Genomic DNA, 25,649 nt, shown 5'->3' on the forward strand with positions numbered 1-25,649 from the left:
AAAAAAAGATGGAGGATTTTTATTATCAAATTATGTGGCTGATGAATGACAAATATTTAACTGTACAGCAGATTAGTATTTCTCCTAGCGAGGAGTATAAAACTTATAACTTAGGTGAATTAGAAATGACTCGATGTGTGTTGAATTTTTTTTTAAATGTGAATGGAAATAGATGTGTTGCGAAGGAAATGCATATGCTCTGAGCAAAAAAAAAAAGAAAAAAAAAAAGAAATACATATACAAAAGTACCACATGGAAGATATACGTGGATTTTGTAGCGGATTTTAATATTTAACTTGCCCAAGGGTTCACGTTTCCACGAGTGACCCAATTTTGTAGAGCGGCTAGGATAACATTTTAAAACATTTATGTTAGAAATATCCTTTGGGCAGATATGTTAATAACAGAGAATTAAAATCGTGCCTTTAATGTCGTTCTACATGTTTTGAGTGTTTGAATGGTGCTAAATAGTTGTAACATCCGAATACCAATACCCCTAAATGGTGTGAGAAAAAAGGTTCTTGGTTTGGCAATATAAGACAGCCTTGTCTCTCGTTCAAAGAACACCAACCAAAATTCATTTTCTTTTCTTACCGTGGTGGTAATTATGACACGTGGTTCTAGTTCGTTGGAGGCATATGTTCCGGTGCATCGCTTGTCTCACCAGTCATTGTATCTTTCAAGCAATTCCTTGTCATTTCCAAGCAGCTCGTGGAAGATCAGTATCGCTTAAGAAGCTCGTCTAGTGAGCCTCGACGTCCTTTTCTTGTTTCCATTATGATTTCAATATAAAATTTTGGTTTATTAAAAAAGAGTTATCTCATAAAATATAATATACTTTTTATTTGGATGTATAATGGCTAGTATTCTTTTATTTTCTTAATATTTGGAAATTATCTTCACATAATTTGAGCAGTATTTTCCAATTTTCCAACAATCATAAAGCAATATATAGTTTTTGGACAATTTGCATTTTGGAAGATTATTTTTTGCTTTATACTAATTGTTTGGTCCTTTTGTAGATATGTAGAATAACATCCGAACGTCAGTGTGACTCCTGAAGGGAATCCTCAGACTGTGGTGACCATTTTTATCGATGTGATTTTGTGACAAATATCAGTGACGGTATCAATGGCAACAATGGCAAAAGTCTTCACTCGTGACCGTGCGGTCTTATTCTTCTGGAATTATTTTCTCTCCGCATGAAATGTGGTCCCTGTTCATTCGTCAGTAAATTTCTCGTGAATAACATATGCTTTGATAAATTTTGATACATAGAATTGTGTTCGTTTTATTTTATTTAACTTTGCTATTTTACATTTTTACTCTCTAACGATTGAATGTGCAATGATAATTGATGATGCAAAAGTTTTGGAACACGTGTTCGTCTCAGTTTCACTGCTTTTCAAACGTAGGTACCAATGAAAAAGAACCATACTGATTGGGTTTCAATGAAAACACCCGACATTCAAGTCAATATATGGGAATTCAATATCGGGTTTTAGGTAAATGATGATACTGAAATTCTGAGACAATAACAAATGAGGTTTGGAGAGAATTAATTGCTCGTTATATATATATATATAAATATATATATATATATATATATATATATATATATATATATTGTTGACCTGTAAAATTAGTACAACAATATCACACGAAAATACACAGACTTCGAGTACGAGGACTCCTAGTACAGAGATGATTTAGGCAAGACTTTCTCTTTATATAGACGAATCTAATACAAGAGAGCAGTGTTTTCTAGAGGTTCAAAGTGAAAGAAAGTAAGTAAAAAAAGTCCTCTTTTGTTATGTGCCGCAAGCTCCTATTTATACTTGTCTGGTGTAGCTTTGTGGTTGCGGGCTCTGACGGTTATTCTGGGGAACGTGGGGTGATCAATCCCACGTTCTAGACGGTTTTTGGGTAACTGCTGATTCTTTCTTGCTGAGGTGGACGGTTACTAATCTTTGCATGATTTCTGAACCGTCAAGGTGTGCGTTTAAGTATTTGAAACATGTTTTCTTTTGGTTTGACTAGTCTTTGACCTACGGTCTTCTCTTCTCTCCGAAGTTCTGATCGGTAGGTTTCGTTCTTACCTTATGAACGGGTCGTTCCTTTTCAATGTTTAACTCGTAGGTCTATTTTACCTGAGTTCGGTGCTGGATTTTGTATTCTGCTCGGGGTTCCGACTACCCTACTCGGTGTCTAACTACTTTATCCCGTAACAGCCGCCCTCCAGTTTCTTAGTATTTTTAGCAAAAATGGTAAGGAACTATTTCGGTTTAATTGATTACCGCGTTCATCTTTGCTTGTTCATCTCGGGATGACCCGAGTAGAATTCTATATTCTTTTCTTTTTTGCAGGGTATCGTACGACGTCGTTTGTCTCTGGTACTGTTGAATCATCGCGTCCTTTCGCTTCGACGGTCAGATATGTTTGGCTTCTTGGACAAACTTAATCCCAGCCGTTCGTGTGGTCTTTATATAAGGCCTTTTCTGAAATTTTGACTTCATTTTGCCTTTCGTCTCAAATTTCACTCTCAGAGCGTTCTCGGCTTGACCTGCCTATTCAGATTGTGCTTCTCAGTTCTCTTTTTCTGCTCAGACCTTCCGACCTTCAATTTGTGGGTAAGGTTTCTTTATCCTTAACCCGATAGATAGATATATATATATATATATATATATATATATATATATATATTTGTTTTAAATTCGTTACTCGGTGGTCTATACTTTCTTTTACTTCTCGTATTCGGACCCTCCGGACTTTAGGGATCATAGTTTCTCAACTTCTTTAGGGCTATGGGAGGACTCGCGCGTCCTGACCTGAGTTTCAACCCCCGTGTCGTTCGGCGATCGGAGCCCGACCCCGATAATGTTATCTTGTCGGATGGGACCACGTTCCCTTTTCTCAAGAGCCGAGTTTGGTACCATCTCCCAGAGATCGGATGGGACCGTCCCGTAATTGCTTATGAAGAATCATGCGTGTATCCTAGATCTGGGTCCGAGAGGGTTGATATCGAGGCAAGGATTTTTGATTCGTCTTCCCTGTCGTGTAGGGATACTATGGTTTTGGAGATATCATCTTCGTCCGCTTCTTTGAGGGGGAGCGAGTCGGAATCTCGTGATACGACGAGCCTTTCTCTTTCGCAAGACCGAGGAGAGGGCTATTCTCAAGGCACTCCGGGTCCGAGCGGGAGGACATTTGGGGTCGATCTCCCGGAAGAAGAGGATGAGGCCTTGGTTTTTGAACGGAAAGAGGGCCAGTTTTCGGCCAAGGTTTGGACTTCTCGGGTTACCGAAAAATATATACAAGAACTGAGGGAGGAATTTGAGATAGCAGAAGGAATTATCATCTCGGCACCTTTAGAAAATGAGAGGGCTGATCAGCCTCCTTCCGGGAAGATAGCGTTCAACAAGGCTATCTTGAACGTGATCGGAGGATTACCGATGCATCCTCTTATCTCTCAGTTCGTTTCTGACCTGGGTTGTTCTCCTACTCAGCTCGTCCCCAATGTGTATAAGATTTTTTGTTGGGATGGCTGTGCTATGGGCGAAAGTTTACGATCGCCCCGTCACTTTACAAGATTTTTCGCAATATTATTCGTTTAAGTCGGCTCCCGGGCGACATAGTTATTATTATGCTCGGGCCCATGATGACCAATCTAGGGTGGTTACCCGTCTTCCTTCCAGCCAGAAAAATATGAAGGATTACTTCTTTTGGGTTGAAGGGAACGCCTCTTACGAAAGGTGCCCCATAAGAGCTTCGTTCTCGGAACTGGGTGTGACTCTGGTTCAAAATTCTTATTTGATAAACTGGACCAGATTTTTTGTTCTGGTTTCCTCATATGTTTTATGTTTGGTTCCAGAGTCCCTTCCACAGTATCCCGAGGACGAGCGACCACTCCACTCAGAGATCTTTGATATTTCGGAGGCTGATCGGTCGACGTTTGTGTTGTCGGACCCAGACTTACTCGATCAATACTATTATTATCCCTACTCGAGTGAGCATTCTATTCGTCTCTTATCAAATCGCATATGTTCCAATCTTTTCTCGTTCTTACTTTTTGTTTCTTAATAGAGATTGCACAGATGGCGAAGAAGAGACCCGCTCCCGAACAGGTTCCTTCTAACCCGAAATGTACTAAGGCTTCCAAGACTTCGGATGCTAGTAAGCGGGCGACCGCGTCTGCTTCAAAGGTTTCGGAACTTTCGAGCTCTTCTCCGGTGAAAAGCCTGAGCGAACCTTCTTCTGCATCCGACCACCTGACTCCGATCGTTACCTTCCTTCACGAGCATCTTCCTGCCAAGAAGGTCCAAGCGGTTCTCGGGTCTGAGCCTTTAGAGAGGCTTAACCAGGTCACCGACTCCATGGTTTCGGTACGCTTTTATTCACCTAGTCGGTATCTCTTTTCTTTCCTTGACAAATTTTGTAACTGACCTTTTTGATTACCACAGAGTTTCGTTGGTGTGGTCGGCCTTGTCGGACTACTAGGCTCCGAGCTCAGCTCTTTGAGACAACGAAACGATCGTTTTCTCAAGGAGAGGGATGCGGCCAGGGACGAGACGGTGAAGATCCGATCGGAGCTTACGCGGAAATTCCAAGCAGATCTTGAGGCTGCTCGTTTAGCAAAGGTGGAAGAGTACAAAGCTTCCGAGGACTATCGCAACATGCGCGATGACCTTTATACCGCCGGAATAAACGAAGCCGTTCGGATCCTCGGTCCGAAGAATCCTACTCTGGATACAACGGATCTTGATGAGGATTCGGAGTCAAGAGCTAGTGACGACGTGGATGGAGGAGGCGACCAGGAGTAGAATTTTATTTTCTTTCGCATTCTAATTTCTGTTCACCCGCTCGGGTTTTGAACAATTGATCCGTGGTCGGATCTTTTATTATGTAATTTTTGTTAACCCGCTCGGGTTTTGAACAATTGATCCTTGGTCGGATCTGTTATTTATGTTAATTTATCTGTGTTTCTGACTTTGGCAAAAATAGAGTAAAACGTATTTCTGAATTTTGGCAAAATAAAGTATAACTAGGCATATTTCAAATTTTAAGTTTTCTAAACATCTGTTTGCTAATTATCCTGCCGCCTAGTTTATTTAGCCGTAAATTATAAAAATCATGTGATTTAACACCAAGTAGAGAAACGCAAGATAAATAACTTCTGGAAATCACAAGTACGTGCGACCAAGCCGCTTTTTGAAATTGCAAACACAATATATGCGACCAAGCCGCTTTTTGAATGTTTAAAAATTAAAACTTAAACGTAAAATCGGCGAAGGTGCTCGGCATTCCAAGGGTTTTTCTCCATATCACCGTTCAACTGTTGTAGTCGGTATGCCCCGTTTCCGAAGTCTTCTCGGATGATGTAGGGTCCTTCCCAGTTTGCGTTGAAGGCTCCCTCCTGGTGGATTTTGGTGTGGAGAAAAACTCTTCTGAGGACTTTGTCGCCGACTTTGAATGATCTTGGTCGGACTTTCCTGTTGAAATACCGAGTAGCTTTTTGTTGGTTAGCGAGATTTCTTAATCTGACTATTTCTCTTTTTTCTTCTAGCAAGTCTAGGCTAATTTTTAGAATGTCGTTGTTTACCTCTGTCGAGTAGTTTTCTCTTCTCACTATTGGTATCATGACCTCGGTCGGGATAACCGCGTCGGAACCGTATGCGAGGGAGAAAGGCGTTTCGCCAGTTGCGGACTTCTTGGAGCATATCCACCCACTCTGACTTCTGGTCGCGTAACTTCGTTTTTAGGCCGTGTTTTATTGTTTTGTTGACGGCTTCCACCAATCCGTTGGACTATGGTCTGACTGGAGTAGAAAAAACCTTGTTAATGCCATATTTTTCACAAAAACTTTTGAAGGAATCGCAGTCAAACTGAGTTCCGTGGTTGGATACAATTTTGACTGGTATTCCAAACCGAGTAATAATATTTTTCCATACAAATTTCTCAATTGCATGAGTGTTATTTTATTTAAGGGCTCGGCTTCAACCCATTTTGAAAAATAGTCGATGGCTACAATCGCGTACCTGCATCCACTTCGGCATGTTGGCAAAGCTCCGATCAAATCTATTCCCCATTCTGCGAATGGGATCGGGCATGGGAGGGAGATGAGTGGATTAGGAGGAAGCCTCGGGATGTTAGAGAACTTCTGGCATTTGACGCATTTTTGTGTCATGTGTCGAGCGTCGGCTTTTAGCGTTGGCCAGTAGAGTCCTTGCCGGATGATCTTTTGTGCCAATGCTTCGCATCCGATGTGACTTCCGCATATCCCTTCATGGATTTCTTTGAGAGTGTATTCCGCTTCGTCTTCATCTAGACATTTGAGGAGAGCCTGAGAAAATCCTCTTTTGTAGAGATTTTGGCCTTCTAGGAAATACCGAGCAGCTCTGAACTTCAAGCTTCTAGCCTCATTTTTATCTTCGGGTAGAGCTCCGTGCTGCAAGTATTCCCTGATCGGAGTTTGCCTAATCTTGATGACTGGGATTGACTCCGAGTCGGATCCTTGGGTGGCAAGCTTCGCTAATGCGTCGGCCTCTTCGTTCATGGCTCTGAGGACTTGGGTGATTTCGCAAAGTTCGAATTCGCTTGCCAGGTTTCTGGCTTTCTCGGCATATAGCGACATCTTTTCGCCTTTTGCATGAAATTCAAATTGGGAAATCAACTCGTCTGTACGTGAATTCGGCAATGAAGTCTGCTACTGCCTGTCCTTTGATTGCTGGTCGGGGGCTGAAGCGTATATCATATTGTGTCAGCTCGATCGACCATTTCATTAGCCTTCCGGACACATCAGGTTTTTGCAGCACCTGGCGTAGCAGGAAATTGGTAAGGACTGTAATCGGATGTGCGAGGAAATAGTGTTTCAGCTTCCGAGAAGCGGTGATGAGGGCGAAGGCTAGCTTTTCGAGTTCCGGGTATCTCCCTTCCGCCTCGTTGAGACGTCGCGAAGTATAATAAACCAGGACTTGGTGCTTTCCCTCATTCTTGATTAACGCTGAACTCACTGCATGCTCCGTTACGGCTAAGTAAATTTCAAGGGGCTCTCCTTCCTGTACTTTTCTTAAAGTAGGAGGCCATGCCAAGTGCTCTTTTAGAGACTCGAAACTCTCATTGCATTGCTTGGTCCATTCAAATTCCTTGGAGCCTCTGAGCGCATTAAAGAAGTGAATACTCCGATCGGTTGACCTCAAAATAAAATGGCTTAATGCAGCTATGCACCCTATCAACTTTTGCACTTCTTTTATGTTCTGTGGTGGTGTCATGTTCCATAAGGCTGTGATCTTCTATGGATTTACTTCGATGCCTCGTTCATGAACGATGAAACCTAAGAATTTACGATTTACTAATCTTTGATATGTTGCTCCAGCATTTTTTAACCCAAAGGGCATTACTGTGTAGCAGTATAGTCCTCGGTCAGTTATAAATGCCGTGTGATCCTGGTCGGGACCATACATAGGGATTTGATCGTAGCCAGAGTAGGCATCCATGAAGCTTAAAATTTCATGGCCTGCTGTGGCGTCTACTAACTTATCTATCCTCGGCATAGGGAAACTATCTTTTGGGCAAGCCTTGTTCAGATCCGTAAAATCCACACAAGTTCTCCATTTCCCGTTAGGTTTCTTGACCAGGACGGGATTGGCTACCCATTTTGGATATTTAGTTTCTTTTATTGATCCGTTAGAAATTAGCTTATCTACTTCTTCTTTTAAGGCTATATACCTTTCGGAATTTAAAGCCCTTCTCTTTTGTCTAATAGGTTTTTCTTTAGGATCTATATTTAACCTATGACACGCTATTTGAGGATCTATCCCCGTCATGTCGGACTGTGACCAGGCAAATATGTCTAAGCTATTAGACAAGAGAGTACTTAAATTATTTTTGGTACCTGATTCAAGATATTTTCCAATCTTGAGCTTCTTCTCAGGTTGTTTTGGATCCGGAGTGACTTCCTCGACTTCATCTCCTGGGCCAATCTCTTCTCGGCTCGGAAGGCGTGGGTCGAAATCCGAGTCGATCATCATAACTTTGTGGACATCTTTGTCCTGACTCTCTTTGAGGTAATTTGCGTAACAGCTTCTTGCGATAGCCTGTGTACCGACTACTTCACCTACCCCGTGCTCGGTAGGAAACTTCATTTTCAAATATTCCACAGAAGCGATAGCCCCGAGGGACTGCAAGGTTGGCCTGCCAATGATCGCGTTGAACGAAGATTTTCCGGGGACAACCACCCACGTTGTGTTAGTGGTTTTACTCCTCGGGCTCTCTCCTACAGTTATTGGGAGTGGGACTACTCCCTTAGGCTGAATTGAGTCTCCTGTGAAACCATAGAGATTTTCAGGAGAAGGAGCTAATGCGTCTTGCTTAAGACCCATTTTGTTGAATGTGTCTTCATAGAGCACGTCGACGGCACTCCCAGTGTCCACCAATATTCGGTGTACATTCCTGTTTCCGATAAGAGCTGATATAACCAGTGGATCGTTGTGAGGAAACATCACCCACCGAGCATCTTCTGCTGTAAAGGTGATAGGCTCCGAGCTAGGTTTGGCTATCTTGATAGGCCTTTGTTCGGCTGTAAACAAGATTTGTCGGGGTCCCGCGTAGGCCTCTCTCACACAGCTCTTTTGAGCGCTCCTTGAAGTTCCTCCCACATGTGGTCCTCCGACTATGAGCGAGATTTCAGCATATGCCTCACCTTTTTGATTCTCTTGATCCCCGTGCTCGGCCTTGAATTTCTTCAGCGCTCCTCTTCGGATCAGAGCTTCTATAGCTTCTTTGAGGTTGAAGCAATCAGCAGTGCGATGACCGATGTCCGCGTGGAAAGCACAATATTTTGTTTTATCTCTCTTTGAGATATCTTTCTTGATCGGCCTTGGCTTAGGGAACTCTTCTTTGTCCTGTGTAAGACTAAATATCTCCTCTATCGGGGCATTGAGTTTATGATATTTATCAAACTTACTGGAAAAAGGCTTCAGAGGTCCTGCTCCAGACCGGCTCTTCTTCGGTGGGCGGTTATCTTCAGAATGTCGCTCCCTGCGCTCTTCTCGGTAGCTCTTTGGTGGCTTTGCTTTTCTTGCCGCCAGCCTCGCTTCCTCCGCGTTGATATATTTCTGAGCTCTTTTCAGGAAATCGTTGTAGTCCCTTGGACTAGTCTTCTGAAGTGACCACCAGAACTCCGATTCTGTTCGGACGCCGGAGGAGATCCCGAAGAGCTTAAAGTCTTCATTCAGATCGTCCACCTGAAGAGCTTGCTCCGAGTAGCGATTAATAAAGTCTTTCAATGATTCGTCATGGGCTTGTCTCACCGCTAGCAGCCTTTCTTTGGGAGTTTTCCACGAGCTGGAGCCGACAAACTGTTCCATGAATTTTCTGGATAACTGCTTCCAGGATCCTATGGAGTTTGGCTTTAGTTTTCTATACCACCTTTTGGCTGAGCCAGTCAGAGTGATAGAGAATGCTCTGCACATAACTTCTGGTCCTGCCCCTTGCAACAGCATCCAAGAAGAAAAAATGTCTAGATGGTCTCCTGGGTCGGTCTTTCCATCGTATACTGGGATGCTTGGCATCCTGAAACGATCAGGCAACGGGTGTTCTAACACGCGTGCTGTGAAAGGGGAGACATCTTCTCCAACTTTCGGGATAGACTCCTTCTGACCTCGGGCCACCTCTTCGATTCGATTCGATTCGCGCGGTCTTCAGTTTCCGAGCTTACCATGCTATTTCTGAAAGTGTTTGAATGACCTTTGTCCATAGTAGGCTGGTACCGATCAGGAATCTTTTCCTGACTAGACTGCTCTTTCTCAGATTCAGAGTCATCTTCCATTCTTTCATACCGATCTTTAGCATGTTTCCGAGATTTCTTAACCTGTGGATCCTGCCCAATGGGTTCTTTCCCTGATCGGTGTGAGGGTTCTTCATCTGGGATCACTACCGCGCTTCGCAGTGTGACTTTCTTCGCTTGCAGCCTTCTCTTCAGCTCCCTGTTATTCGCCTCTAAGACCGAAAGACGCTCTTGCATCTGTCTGAATTTTTCTTCGAGACTAGGTTCCGGGAGAAGTTCAGCTATTTCTTCCAGGGTGAGAGGCAAATTGCGATTGTGATGTTCTATCTCCGTCTCCTGGTTGGGGACAGTGATCGGGGTAGATGAACTAGCCATATTCTTCAGCTGTTTCCCCTCCTTCTAGCGCCAACTGTTGACCTGTAAAATTAGTACAACAATATCTCACGAAAATACACAGACTCCGAGTACGAGGACTCCGAGTACATAGATGATTCAGGCAAGACTTTCTCTTTATATAGACGAATCTAATACAAGAGAGCTGTGTTTTCTAGAGGTTCAAAGTGAAAGAAAGTAAGTAAAAAAAAGTCCTCTTTTGTTCTGTGCCGCAAGCTCCTATTTATACTTGTCTGGTATAGCTTTGTGGTTGCGGGCTTTGACGGTTATTCTGGGGAATGTGGGGTGATCAATCCCACGTTCTAGACGGTTTTTGGGTAACTGCTGATTCCTTCTCGCTGAGGTGGACGGTTACTAATCTTTGCACGATTTTTAAACCGTCAAGGTGTGCGTTTAAGTATTTGAAACATGTTTTCTTCTGGTTTGACTAGTCTTTGACCTACGGTCTTCTCTTCTCTCCGAAGTTCTGATCGGTAGGTTTCGTTCTTACCTTATAAACGGGTCGTTCATTTTCAATGTTTAACTCTTAGGTCTATTTTACCTGAGTTCGGTGCTGGATTTTGTATTCTGCTCGGGGTTCCGATTACCCTACTCGGTGTCTAACTACTTTATCCCGTAACATATATATATATATATATATATATATATATATATATATATATATATATATATATATAACCTAATATCACACGAGACACAAATTAAAGTACGCGCATATTGTCCATATCTGCTGGGTGGCGTGATATGGTTGAGAATTAAATGTAGATATATTTTTGTTGTTTTCTTTTTCTCAAACGATGCAGATATATAATTACATTCTGCTATTTCTACCTAACTAATCGATCTATTTGTGGCTTGGATTTCTAGCCAGCGGAGGGGGCAACGGTTTTCCAGAATGTGGTCTCACAAACGAGCTTTTGTTGCCATGAGGTCGGTGGAAGCAAAGTTTGTCAATGTTTGTAGGCTTAAGAACTCTTAGGATTTTGGGCTAATTCAAATCGCGTCTACAACAACATACCGATGAGTTCAAAGGCTTAGCTGGATAACAACTATTTGAGTCAATTCATACATAAACACACACACACACACACACACACATATATATATATATATATATATATATATATATATATATATATTTTATTTCCACACGTTTAGTACTTTACGATTTTTATTGTTTATGGTTTCATGTTTGACTAAATAGTCGCTATTTTGAAATAAATTTACTTAAATAAACAATTTAAAAACATACAAATATATTTAATTAAATTTGTTAACTATCTTCGTTTATATGTTAGTTTTATTGCATAGTTTAAATTTATATTTCGAGAATCACATCCATATATAATTATAGATTTGCAAATTTAAGTTTTTTTTTTTATGTTGTTGAATATATAGATCTGCTGTGGGGCCGGTTGCTAGTGACATCTAATATAAATGCAGAAGCCTAGACTCTAGAGTCGTTCTAAATATTGAATCTTAATATTCATTATGGCAGGAGATTACAACCAGCAGACTTGATTCTTTGGTTCTTGTTAATCCGATGAACGGTTCTTTATTGTCATTTCATTTACTTACGTTAGGCGTCCATTCGATCGAACTGTTCAGGGATATTAGAGTGTGGATGTCATTTCGCTCAAAAGGACTGTCTCTCTACGATTGTCGTTTATATTCCTATTCTAATGTCGTTTGCATACGTGTCTAAGTTTGTTATGTCAATTTAGCACATTTTCATTCACACCGAGTATAAGAACTTCATAGTTGTAATATGCTTCGTGTGAATGAAGTATTATGTTTCTTCTTGAGCCAAACACTTTCTTCGTTTAATATGGGGTCAAAGCCTCTTTCGTTTTTCACTGCTCGGAGATCTTCGTCTTCTTCGATCTAAAAATCTCTTTTTCCAATAGGTGATCTTCGTCTTTCTGATCTCTATAAATAATCATATATAATGCTTCTCAATTCATTTATTTGTCTCATCCAATTGCATCGAATCGTGATACAAACAACTACATCCACTATGAAAAATGTTGCATTTGGATGTGACTTTTATCGCATCTAAAAGTTATTTGGATGCGACAAAATTCGCATCTAATACCTCGTTAATGAATGAAAAATGAGGAATTTTTTGGCACGACTGTTGTCCCTGAAATTGAACAATTATTTAAAACTTCGGGCGGTTCGACCCAAGGCCGGACCCAGTGGCCGCACCCGAGCAAAGTGGGAGATACTCGAAAGTTAGAGTGTCGCTCCTCTAGCTCAAGAACGTTCCAATAAGCAGCTTGAAGGCATAACACTCGGAGCATTTCAATACATGAGAAATATTTTCGCTTAAAATTAGGGATGACTCAAAGAGCATGGTCAATCATGTCAAATATTTATCCTATCATATCATCACTTCATCCATAATTTAGGTAATGAGCGCATTATAACAACTGGAATAAATACGGGATCTGTCACGCAAATGTTGCAATAATTTTGACTATATGGCTAAACAATAATTTTGCACCAACTCGAGTCAGTGGTATACACAAGATAAATGTTATGATTTTGTAATATGGAAAGATTTAATATTATATTCAATCGAAAAGTAAATATATCTCGTACAAAATAAGATACTTCATGACTGACTTTATAGCAAAATTTTCGATGTTATAATAAATTAAATAAGGCCCCTAGAGAGAGGTTGCCATTGTGTGGTTTTCATGCGGATTAAAAATCTTGTCGAAAAGTCTCGACGGGATATCATTGATATTTAATTTTTTATCAAGATATTTTTATAAAATCTCGCGAGATCTAGCGGATATATCATCCAAAATATTGTTTTTTCACAAACGTAGTTCATAGTAGTCAGAATTCGCTCATATAATGGGAACTGATGAAACATTCTTAGGAAGCTTTTTCCATCAATGGAGTGCTTCCTAACTTTAGAGCGCTTCGCAACTCGCTCATCTTGTTCATTTTCTTCCTCAATATTGTATAGGATGTCACCAATATCTTGCTCGACATCTTAACAAGAGACTCATCAGCAAGAGTCTTCTTCACTGCTTTCTTCTTCTTCTCTATATCTTCTTACGCTTCTCAATAACCTCATTGTTTGTGGGCACCAAATAAGAAAACACATCATCATCCTTAGAAACAACTTTCGTCTTCTCCAAGGAGTTCTTAATAGAAACAACAACAATATCACAAGGTGCCTCTACATAATTCACTTCTCAACAACACTCTTCGCAACACAATGTGCAGAAGGAGGATGGACATCCTTCTCGACATTACGATTAGTAGGTTGAGAAATGGCATAAACCACATTCACTATAAGAGGATCAGTGTCATCCAAAGGAGACTCAAGATTACCTGAGTCCTTGATCACGTCTTCAACATTCCAAGACCTATTACCTAGATCTTTTTCAACATCACCTCTAGCAGCCTTATCATATTTCTTCTCTTCATCATCATCACCGGAATTAGAGAGAGTAGGAACATAACTATCTCAAACAATCACAAGGGGCACTTCAATCGAAGAGATGTTGAATCGATCCATAGTGGGGGCAGAAGGGTTCTCATCTTCAGTCAAAATAGACGAAAGCATAATTTCGTCTTCAGAGGAGACGTTGCGAGGCACGTAACCATTGATATCTGCCATAGAAATGGCCACATTCTTCAGTTTCATCATTATTTTCTAAGTGAAGAGTTTTCCTTTACGAGTGGGAATTACCTTAGGCGAGGCACCTCCGGATTGACCATCGGCCCTTCTACCAGAGGTCATTCTCCATAACATTGCATCTAATCTTCTAAAACAATTAGCTGTTCTACAAGTTGCTTAACCTAAAACTTGAACAACCATCTTAACAGCGTTAGTTAATTTCAATTTGTATTAAAGACGGTCACTCTATCATATTGAGTTTCCTGGAATTTTACTAGCGTATGTTGCTTGATAAGACAAACACGAAAGAAGAATACAATATATGACGTCCTCCTTCGTTGGAGTGATCCAACCATGCATATTGGAAAGCGAGGATGAAGGCGTTTCTGAAGGCCATCGATGGAGTGCCTGGCAGGCTGTTGATTAGGGATGGAAGCCCCCTACCATCGTTATTGAGAGCGAAGTTGTTGCATTGAATATTGACAAGTGGACAGATGTGCATCGCAGAGACGCCAACGTGAACTCTAAGGCAATGAACACTAATTTCTATGTTGTGGATGAAAATGTTAGATTGCTAAGGAAGCATGAAACATCCTCACTGTTACTCACCAAGGTACCAAAAATTTCAGAGAAAAATGCATTCGTCAACTTACTACTCTGCTTGAGAATATTTCTATGAAAGATGAGGAGACTATAGCAGAGTACAGTGCTACAATTTATGATATCTCCAATGAATCTTATTCTCTTGGAGAGATAATTGACAATGCTAGGTTGGTAAGCAAAGTGCTCAGAACTCTTCCAGAAAGGTTCTCCATGAAGGCTCTTGCCATAGAAGATACTCACGATATGACTTCCATGAAGCTTAATGAGTTGTTGGGATCTCTCAGAACATATGAGATGAATCTCAAGGAGAAAGAACAAAAGTCAGATAAGAAGCCAAAAGGAATCGCATTGAAGACTAAAGCTGCTCCAGAAGAAGAAAATGAATTCTTAGATCATATGGCATTTCTTGCGAGAAACTTTGGGAAATTCATGAGGAAGGTGAGGCAGACGAACGACGATTAAGGGCACTAGTATACGTCTGGCTCTCCGAACATAAGAGAACGAAACGTCCAAAAGAAGACTCGTGGTGGAAAAGAAAGCAACAACAACTAGCGAGACAAGACCAAGAGGATTCAGTGCCACGAATGTGAAGGTTTTGGGCATATAGCTACTGAGTGTGCTTACACTATATAAAAAAAAGAACACCATCTCATTTGTTGCAATCTGGAATGAAAGTGATTCAAAGTTCAGTATGGTTGAGGAAGATATGAGCTTCATAGCTCTTACTGTGGCGACATGCAAAAAAATTTGATGCTGACTTATGGAGCAGTGACTTATGGAGCAGTGATGATGATATTGAAGTAACTGATGAAGAGATAGTCAAGAACTACCACCTGCTGAACGAAAAGTGGCTTGTCGTTCTCGACCATAACAAGATGCTTAATCAGAACATTATTGGGCTAGAGTTTGAGAAGAATGAAATGGAAAAGAAAATTCTTGAGCTCTCCACTTAGATTGAACAACTTGTTACCACAGTTGAGAACTTAAAGAAACAAGTAAAGAGTAAACATAAGAGTTTCTCAAAATTGAATCAACTCAAGAAAAATGTGAAGATGCTGCATGCGACTATGTAAAGAAGGCTTTCAAGGTTCATATCTCAAGCATTCTTCTCACTCTAGAAGAAAGAAAAAGTGGATTTGTCACTATTGCAATCGCCCCGGTCACATCTAACCCTACTGTTTTAGGTATCTTGCAGATATCCGATTTAACAAAATAGAGAAGCGTGTGTTTGCCAAGCCAACTACTTCTATCTATCGTGAATGGAGAGACAAGAAGCAGGTGATGTGTTTTGCGGCATACAGTTCTACTTCCCATGTAGAGGAACGAAGCTGGTGTTGTCAATGGTGCCCACAAGAAGAGTAGTAGTGTCTATTTATGTACATTTGATGTCATATAGTCTTACGAAGACTCTTGCTTGTAATTGCCTATTCATTCATTAATAAAGTTGAAACGTTCATTCATTCTTTCTTTGTTTGAAGCTTTATGATAAAACCTTAGTCTTTTAGTCCATAAACAAACTAAACAACTTACGAAGAGACAAATGTAGATTTGCATGAACAAACTCTTCGTAGTTTGCTTAAAACGATATATTCGCAATCTTAGGGTCAAAGGACTATTGACCTCAGTACGATTGTTAGAAGAATCTATGATGTCTGGTTATAAGGCATTGAGAGTTGGAGACTCTATAGTTCTTCTAGGTATCTTCCGAAGGTACTGAATTGACCAGTGCACTTCTAGAGACAATATAAGAACAAACCATTTAACCTCTTATGTCTCGAAGTCACTATGTATGAATTGCATCATGCTTACCTTAATCCTGAAATGAGACATGCCATTTCACACCTTAGTATTCTCATTTGAGAAAGTCAAAGTTCGGACTCACTATGTGATTCCGAACAAGGCCTATTGGTGAAGTACTAAGTTGTGAGTCTGTCATGAGTAACTTTGTGAAGTTCTCATAGATATGGAATTCATGTACAAGATTGCTGAAATGCAATGTATGTCACCTCATGCTTTGTTCCTTGGAGTGTGAATAAATGAACTGGCCAGTGTCCAAATTGAGTCCTGACTCTTTTGGATGAAACAATGTGACTTGTTAGCTCCTCGTCGATACATTGTTTCTAACTTATTCACAAGCGACAAAGGAGTTGAGGAAATAACAGCTAGAAGGGTAAAATGGTAATTTAGTAAATCCCGACTGGCTGATGACATTCATGAAGGGTAAACATAGATAATATTCAGTGGATCCGCTCATCATAATTAGGTCGAATTCTTGAGTAGAAAATAAATTCATTTGAACCGAGAGATTTTCAGTGTCAGCTCTTTAGTGGAGTCAGTTGGCATTAAGCTAAACTTGGAAAAGGTTTGTGAACTTTTGAGTCCAAGTGTTTAGCTCAAGCTTTGTTCATTTGGGTCCATGAGGTCACTGTCACGAATCACATCGATAGGAATAGTTAAACTGGAAGCTAAGTCAAAACAAGAACGAAAATTGTCAAAAGGGTAATTTTGTCTTTTGAGACATATGATGAAATGAATGTCAATAAATTTTTTTGACAAGTTCATTTGATGACTTAATGTCACTCGGCCATAACTTGATTATTGGGCCTCGTGAATTAATTTCATTTCATAAGAATTTTATTGAAAATTCTTAATGGGCCTTTTTCATGTTGTCATGAACAAGTGGAAAAGCTTCTAGAAGGCCTTTCTAGATAAGTTATAGGCGCCCAAATACCCTAGAAACAAGAGAGAATATTTTGTGCATAAATGTATGAAGATACTTGCCAAAAGAAAAAGAGGAAACAAATTTCCTCTAAGGGAAATAAGAGGTAGGCGCCCAACACAAGTAAGATGCAAGGCAAGGAACAAAAAAGGAAACAAATCCAAGGCTTTATGAAGCCCACCTTGGCCGAGTGCATCATAGAGGAAAAGAGGAAATTGGCTCATGAATATGTGATATTCTATAGAAGAGGAAACTACCTTATTGAAGGTAAGACCTCTCCTATAAATAGGAGCCTCATTCTTCTCATTTTTCTCATTCCACATAAGTTAGAGATTGAGAGCTTCTCTCTCTAGAACTTGTGGTTGCCGCCCCTCTCTCTCTCTCTCTAGTTTATTTTCGATTTTTCTTGTTTTGGCACCTAGGTCCTCACTCGACCTAGTGTTTAGCTCTGCGACTTCAAGACTTGTTCTTAAGTCGTAGTGTTTAAAAGTGCCCACTCACTAATTCCTTTATTTCGAGTGATTTAGTGATAGAAACTTTCGTGGTTGCTCGAGGTGCCGAGGAAAGAAAGAGAGACGTGCTGCGAGGGGAGACGAGCGTTGCAAACTTTCTAAGAGCTTCTCAAAGATCAAGCTTCAAGAAAGGTTAGTAAACTTCTTAGCTCATATTAGTTTTTAATTACATGTACTTGCTCTTTGTCTAGGTTAGTAAAAACTGTTTTTACTTGTAAAGAAAATTTTAAAATTCCGCCGCTTCCCGAAGCGTTTAATCTTTTTCTTAAACCCTAGATCAATTCCAACAAATGGTATCAGAGCTATGGTCAAAGAGATACATGTACATGTTTTTAAAATTATGAGCTTGAAAATCATTTTCGGAACTTTACTAATTTTGTGACAAGTTAGAATTGTAATCTTAGATTTTTTTTAATTTATTGCTCATGTCTTTAAATTAAAAAGCATGTTGATTTTCTATGATTTTGGGATGTTTTTAAAACACATTAGAATCAGTTCTAAAAGTTTTTAATTTTTTATATTGAAAAACGTGTTTTAAAGGTTTGAGAAATTTCGAGTAAAATTTTGTGACTAGTTTTGATATCTTGCTAGTTTCTTATTTTTACTTGAATCGTTTTATGCTTGTTGTTATTTCTTTTATTCTATGTTATTACCCTGCTAATAAAACACAAATAAAAGCATTAAACAACATCTTAAAACGTTCCGTTACACTCGATTCTTTTTCGCACCTAAAAAGGACCAAGCTTTAATTTATTTCTTTTTCTTCGAGCTGGAGTAAACCCGCATTAAAAGTGGCATAACTCTCTGCTCAAAAATTAAAATTTAATGATTCTTGAATCAAATTAAAGCTCTGTCTGTCCTCTGTCCAATGCCATCGTTCGGCTCAAAAGGACATCGGAGCCGCCAGATATGGTGATTTTACTCCGAGGTCCGCGGCTGTCTGAAACTCCAGTTTTTTAGAAATCCGGATTTTCAAACCCCACTACCATGAGTTATAGAACTCTAATGAGAAAATTTTCTTGAGCAAAAATGTTTTTCATATGATTATAAACATGATGTGTAAGATTAAAATGTTTTGATTTTTGAAAGTTTAATTGAAATTGAATTTTTACAAAACTAGTTTGAATTTTGAAAAACCGTTTTCACTTTCAAACTTGAAAATATTTTGTCATCCAAATCAAATAAATTTTCAAAATGTTTTCAAAACTATATCTATATCACATATGTTCAAAATCTATATGCTCTTGAAAATTTGAGTGGGAGGTCTCCTTGTAGACAAGCCGAAAAATAAAAAGATGTGTAATCTCAAACTTTCAAGTGTTCGAGTGAGTTGAAGTTCACACTTCCCTCACGCACTTTCCCGAAATAGAAAATAGGAAAAGATCGAGTATGTACCTTGTGGCTTTATGCACTAATACTGCTCTGAACATGTCGATCTAGGATTCTCTTCTAGTTGTCCGCTCTGTCGCTCTCTAACTAGGAAATTTGTTTCCGAACTTAAAAGAGTCGATGAACCAACTCCAAAAACTAAGTGGGAGGGTTATACTTGTTGTTTGTAACCCACGATCCCCAACACTAATGAAAAGTGCAAGTGTCGCCGGACTAAGAGTCTCCCTCGTGGCCCTCTCTTAAATGAGAGTACTCAAGGGCGCTTTGCTCTGATCATTGCTCAATGAGCTACGTCCGAGAGTGAGACGATGATGACAAGACCTCCCCTCGGCGGATTGTTTTTCAAAGTCAATCTTTTGGACTAAGTGGTTGGTTACACACTTAGACTCAATCCCTAGTAATCCTCCCTCGAGGCCCTGAGAAAGGATGTGAGTGATCAAACCAATTTACAAGGTGGCTAGTCAAAATTGATGTATTGACATCTTGGCTATGCATTAATGATGAGTCATTTACTTATGAAAGGAGACTCGTTGCGGCCTTCCCTCGAAGGAGTAAAGTGTCATTTCATTCATAACACCTTTGGATTTTATAAAGTCTTAAACAAACTTAAATCCTAAACCAAAGACTAATCATAAACTTGTTTCAACTTTTATAGGCAATATGTCTCCCAACTCTCTCTCTGTCATTCTTTCCTCGAACAAACTCGAAAACGAAAACTACATAGACTCGAAACGTAACCTCGACATAATACCTACCGTTAACAAGCACAAATGGGTACTCACCACCCCATGTCCTCTTCTGACGAATGATGATTCAACTCAAGAGGACAATGACGCCTTAGCGGCTTGGCTTCGATCCGATGAGATTGTGAGGTGCTATATCTTGGCATCTATGAACAATATGCTGAAAGAGCAACAGCGTGACTTCGAGACTGCCGCTGACATGCTCTACATTCTCCTTGAGATGTTTGGAGGGCAAAGGCGTCAAACAAGGCTACAAGCAGTCCGACAGTTTATGAACTGTCATATGCAGGCTAGGACTCCTGTTGGAGACTTTATGATATTGATCATTAGTCATCTGAGTAAAATGGAAATCCTAGGATCTGAGATTGATAGGAAGAATGTCATAGATGTGATCTTAGAAACTCTCCCCACATCTCTTGATACCTTCAAGATGAACTACTCCATTAACAAGCTAGAGTACACTGTTACTAAGCTTATGGAGGAACTTCACACTGCTGTAGGTTTCACTAAGAGAAAGAGGAATCAAGGAGAGGCACATGCTACTGAGCAAAAAGCCTATGCCTCTGGAACTGTGAAGAGACCTTACAAGGCCGATAAAAAGAACTGTCCCGCCTATCTCAAAGCAAAGGAACATAGTATTGTACTAGTTACCGAAGCATGCTTAGTAGCTGATAATGTATCATCGTGGATTATTGACTCCGCTGCTACTAACCATATTTGTTGTTCCTTGAATGGTTTCAAGAAAACCAAAAGCTTAGAGGAAGGCGAGTTTTGTTTCAAATGGGGTGATGGGAGCCTGGTGTCTGCAAAGGCTGTGGGATCCGTGACGCTGTCTTTTGAAGACCGCACTTTCAACTTGAATAATGTTTATTTTGTTCCTACCTTTGGGAAGAACTTAATATCCGTTGCTCGTCTTCGTGAGCAAGATTATTGTTTAAAGTTCATTAAGAATGGAATTCGTATTTCGTTTCCTGATAATTCTTTTGTCACTGATGCATGTATGAAGAATGCTCTTTTCTACATCTATCCCACTCAACCTTCTTTTTTAGACACAGAAATAGATAATGATCTAATTAGGGAGCCAAAGAGGATCAAACTTTCTGAATCCTCCGATCTAACAAAATCAACACACCTATGGTACTTAAGACTTGGTCATATCAGTCTAGAAAGGATTAAGAGACTTGTGAGGGATGGTCCACTCCAAGCCTCTGCAATAGGTTCACTACCTACTTGTGAATCCTGCATAGAAGGAAAAATGACTAAGCGACCTTTCTCTGATAAAGGTCGAAGAGCCACTGAGTTGCTGGAACTAATACATTCTGATGTATGTGGTCCGCTCAGCCAACAGGCACGTGGAGGATACGAATACTTCATTACCTTCACTGATGATTACTCACGATATGGGTTTGTCTATTTGCTCAAACACAAATCCGAGACCTTTAACGTATTTAAGGTCTTTAGGGCTTTAGTGGAAAAGCAAACTGGCAAAGTGATCAAAACCCTTTGATCTGATCGAGGTGGTGAATACATGTCTGGAGAGTTCGATGACTTTCTTAAAGAAGAGGGTATCGCTTCTCAGCTTACCGCACCTGGCACACCTCAACAAAACGGAGTTTCAGAGAGAAGAAACCGAACTCTTATGGAGATGGTTAGATCGATGATGAGTTACTCATCACTCCCGCTTTCCTTTTGGGGATATGCCCTCGAAACAGCCACTTACATTCTGAACCAAGTTCCGTCTAAAACGGTTCCTGGTACTCCTTATGAAAGATGGACTGGCCGTAAAGTAAGTTTGGGCCACATCCGAATTTGGGGTTGCCCTGCACATGTGCTAAGGCAAAAGACTAGCAAGTTGGCTAGTAGGTCAGAATTGTGCCTGTTTGTGGGATATCCAAAGGAAACCAAAGGTTTCATTTTCTATAGTCCCGAGGACGATAAGACTTTCGTTAGCACGAATGCTCGTTTCCTTGAGGAGGACTTCATGAAGGATGCGAAACCTAGAAGCAAAATTGTGCTTGAAGAAAAGTTGGGTGAGGAAGCTTCTACCTCATCTGTAAGAACTGTTCTTACCCCAACTGAAACACAACCTAACTCATCAGAATCTCGTCAAGTAGTACTTCGACGTAGTGGGAGGGATACTCAAAAGCCTGACAGGTACATGTCTTATGGAGACTCTCTTGTAGCCGTCTCCGACATGGATGACCCTGTTTCCTATAGCCAAGCGATGGCTTGTTCTGAATCAAACCTTTGGCTTGACGCCATGAAAGTTGAAATGCACTCGATGTATGTCAACAATGTCTGGAAACTTGTAGACCTTCCTGAAGGGATTAAACCCGTAGGGTGTAAGTGGATATACAAGAAGAAAAGGGGTCCTGATGGGAACGTTGAGATGTTCAAAGCACGACTTGTGGCGAAGGGTTATACCCAACAAGAAGGGATTGACTATGAAGAAACCTTCTCGCCAGTCACGATGCTTAAATCCATCCGCATACTCCTATCCATAGCTGCAGCTCTCGACTATGAGATCTGGCAAATGGATGTCAAGACAACCTTTCTGAATGGCAATCTTGACGAGCGCATTTACATGGCTCAACCAGACGGTTTCGTGGATAAAGGTCAAGAGACCAAGGTTTGTGAGTTGCTTAAATCCATTTATGGACTAAAGCAAGCATCTAGGTCATGGAATATTAGATTCGATGAAACTGTAAAAAGCTTTGGCTTTGAACAGTCGATAGATGAGCCTTGTGTTTACAAGTTAATACACGAAGGTAAAGTTGTGTTTCTGGTGCTATATGTCGATGATATACTACTCATTGGTAATGACGTGGGTAAGTTATCTGAGGTTAAGGTCTGGCTGGCAAAGCAATTCGATATGAAGGATCTAGGAGAAGCCGCATACATTCTGGGAATCCAAATCTTTTGAGATAGGAAAAACCGGACCCTGTCGCTCTCTCAAGCATCTTATATTGATAAGGTGATGGATCGCTTCTCGATGCAAGACTGCAAGAGGGGTCAAACACCCTTTAGGCATGGAGTTTCACTCTCTAAGGACCAGTCTCCCAAGACTGCACAAGAGATTGAAGATATGAGGAAGATTCCTTACGCCTCTGCCGTAGGAAGCCTCATGTATGCCATGCTTTGCACTAGACCTGACATCTGTTTCGCCGTTGGCGTAGTTAGTCGTTTCCAATCCAACCCTGGACCCGAGCACTGGATTGATGTTAAGCATGTTCTTAAGTATCTTCGAAGAACTAGGAACTTGATGCTTACATACTCAGGTACTGACCTGACTATGACGGGATATACCGACTCCGATTTTCAAGCGGATAAGGATTCCAGGAAATCCACTTCGGGATCTGTGTTCATCCTTAATGGTGGAGCTGTTGTGTGGAGAAGTATTAAGCAATCTTGCATTGCTGACTCCACAATGGAAGCAGAATATGTGGCTGCTTGTGAAGCATCCAAAGAGGCTGTATGGCTTAGAAAATTCCTTAAGTATTTGGAAGTTGTTCCAAACGTCGACGAGCCCATAACCCTTTATTGTGATAATAGTGGGGCTGTCGCTAACTCAAAGGAACCTAGAAGCCATAAGCGCTCTAAGCATATTGAGAGGAAATACCATTTGATTCGAGAGATCGCGTAACGCGGAGACGTGGAGGTAAAGTAGATCTCTGACAGATCCATTCACCAAGGCCCTAGCGAACATGGTCTTCGATCAACTTCGAGAGGGATTAGGCATGTAGGACTACTCACATCTTCTTTGAGTCAAGTGGGAGTTTGTTGTCAATGGTGCCCACAAGAAGAGTAGTAGTGTCTATTTATGTACATTTGATGTCATATAGTCTTACGAAGACTCTTGCTTGTAATTGCCTATTCATTCATTAATAAAGTTGAAACGTTCATTCATTCTTTCTTTGTTTGAAGCTTTATGATAAAACCTTAGTCTTTTAGTCCATAAACAAACTAAACAACTTACGAAGAGACAAATGTAGATTTGCATGAACAAACTCTTCGTAGTTTGCTTAAAACGATATATTCGCAATCTAAAGGTCAAAGGACTATTGACCTCAGTATGATTGTTAGAAGAATCTATGATGTCTGGTTATGAGGCATTGAGAGTTGGAGACTCTATAGTTCTTCTAGGTATCTTCCGAAGGTACTGAATTGAGCAGTGCACTTCTAGAGACAAGATAAGAACAAACCATTTAACCTCTTATGTCTCGAAGTCACTATGTATGAATTGCATCATGCTTACCTTAATCCTGAAATGAGACATGCCATTTCACACCTTAGTATTCTCATTTGAGAAAGTCAGAGTTCGGACTCACTATGTGATTCCGAACATGGCCTATTGGTGAAGTAATAAGTTGTGAGAATGTCATGAGTAACTTTGTGAAGTTCTCATAGATATGGAATTCATGTACAAGATTGCTGAAATGCAATGTATGTCACCTCATGCTTTGTTCCTTGGAGTGTGAATAAATGAACTGGCCAGTGTCCAAATTGAGTCCTGACTCTTTTGGATGAAACAATGTGACTTGTTAGCTCCTCGTCGATACATTGTTTCTAACTTATTCACAAGCGACAAAGGAGTTGAGGAAATAACAGCTAGAAGGGTAAAATGGTAATTTAGTAAATCCCGACTGGCTGATGACATTCATGAAGGGTAAACATAGATAATATTCAGTGGATCCGCTCATCATAATTAGGTCGAATTCTTGAGTAGAAAATTAATTCATTTGAACCGAGAGATTTTCAGTGTCAGCTCTTTAGTGAAGTCAGTTGGCATTAAGCTAAACTTGGAAAAGGTTTGTGAACTTTTGAGTCCAAGTGTTTAGCTCAAGCTTTGTTCATTTGGGTCCATGAGGTCACTGTCACGAATCACATCGATAGGAATAGTTAAACTGGAAGCTAAGTCAAAACAAGAACGAAAATTGTCAAAAGGGTAATTTTGTCTTTTGAGACATATGATGAAATGAATGTCAATAAATTTTTTTGACAAGTTCATTTGATGACTTAATGTCACTCGGCCATAACTTGATTATTGGGCCTCATGAATTAATTTCATTTCATAAGAATTTTATTGAAAATTCTTAATGGGCCTTTTTCATGTTGTCATGAACAAGTGGAAAAGCTTCTAGAAGGCCTTTCTAGATAAGTTATAGGCGCCCAAATACCCTAGAAACAAGAGAGAATATTTTGTGCATAAATGTATGAAGATACTTGCCAAAAGAAAAAGAGGAAACAAATTTCCTCTAAGGGAAATAAGAGGTAGGCACCCAACACAAGTAAGATGCAAGGCAAGGAACAAAAAAGGAAACAAATCCAAGGCTTAATGAAGCCCACCTTGGCCGAGTGCATCATAGAGGAAAAGAGGAAATTGGCTCATGAATATGTGATATTCTATAGAAGAGGAAACTACCTTATTGAAGGTAAGACCTCTCCTATAAATAGGAGCCTCATTCTTCTCATTTTTCTCATTCCACATAAGTTAGAGATTGAGAGCTTCTCTCTCTAGAACTTGTGGTTGCCGCCCCCCTCTCTCTCTCTCTAGTTTATTTTCGATTTTTCTTGTTTTGGCACCTAGGTCCTCACTCGACCTAGTGTTTAGCTCGGCGACTTCAAGACTTGTTCTTAAGTCGTAGTGTTTAAAAGTGCCCACTCACTAATTCCTTTATTTCGAGTGATTTAGTGATAGAAACTTTCGTGGTTGCTCGAGGTGCCGAGGAAAGAAAGAGAGACGTGCTGCGAGGGGAGACGAGCGTTGCAAACTTTCTAAGAGCTTCTCAAAGATCAAGCTTCAAGAAAGGTTAGTAAACTTCTTAGCTCATATTAGTTTTTAATTACATGTACTTGCTCTTTGTCT

General features: G+C 40.3%; 2 protein-coding genes across 2 annotated transcripts; both read right to left on the minus strand.

Annotated features, from left to right (window-relative positions):
• Positions 1 to 6,666: 6,666 nt before the first annotated feature.
• On the minus strand, positions 6,667 to 7,268 carry LOC149390378 (uncharacterized). The gene is made up of 2 exons (XM_089619761.1): positions 6,813 to 7,268; positions 6,667 to 6,735 (listed from the first exon to the last, which is right to left on the minus strand). The coding sequence occupies exons 1-2, from the start codon at positions 7,266 to 7,268 to the stop codon at positions 6,667 to 6,669; spliced, it is 525 nt and encodes a 174-aa protein (XP_089475887.1).
• A 551-nt stretch (positions 7,269 to 7,819) lies between these two features.
• LOC149390379 (uncharacterized) lies at positions 7,820 to 8,498 on the minus strand. Its single transcript, XM_089619763.1, has 2 exons — positions 7,953 to 8,498; positions 7,820 to 7,849 (listed from the first exon to the last, which is right to left on the minus strand). Exons 1-2 carry the CDS (start codon positions 8,496 to 8,498, stop codon positions 7,820 to 7,822), a joined length of 576 nt encoding a protein of 191 aa, XP_089475889.1.
• Positions 8,499 to 25,649: the final 17,151 nt, after the last annotated feature.

Source organism: Urtica dioica, chromosome 7 (assembly GCF_054948205.1).
Source record: "Urtica dioica subsp. dioica isolate 48M chromosome 7, U.dioica_male_clone48M_v1_H2, whole genome shotgun sequence".
Lineage (NCBI taxonomy): Eukaryota > Viridiplantae > Streptophyta > Magnoliopsida > Rosales > Urticaceae > Urtica > Urtica dioica.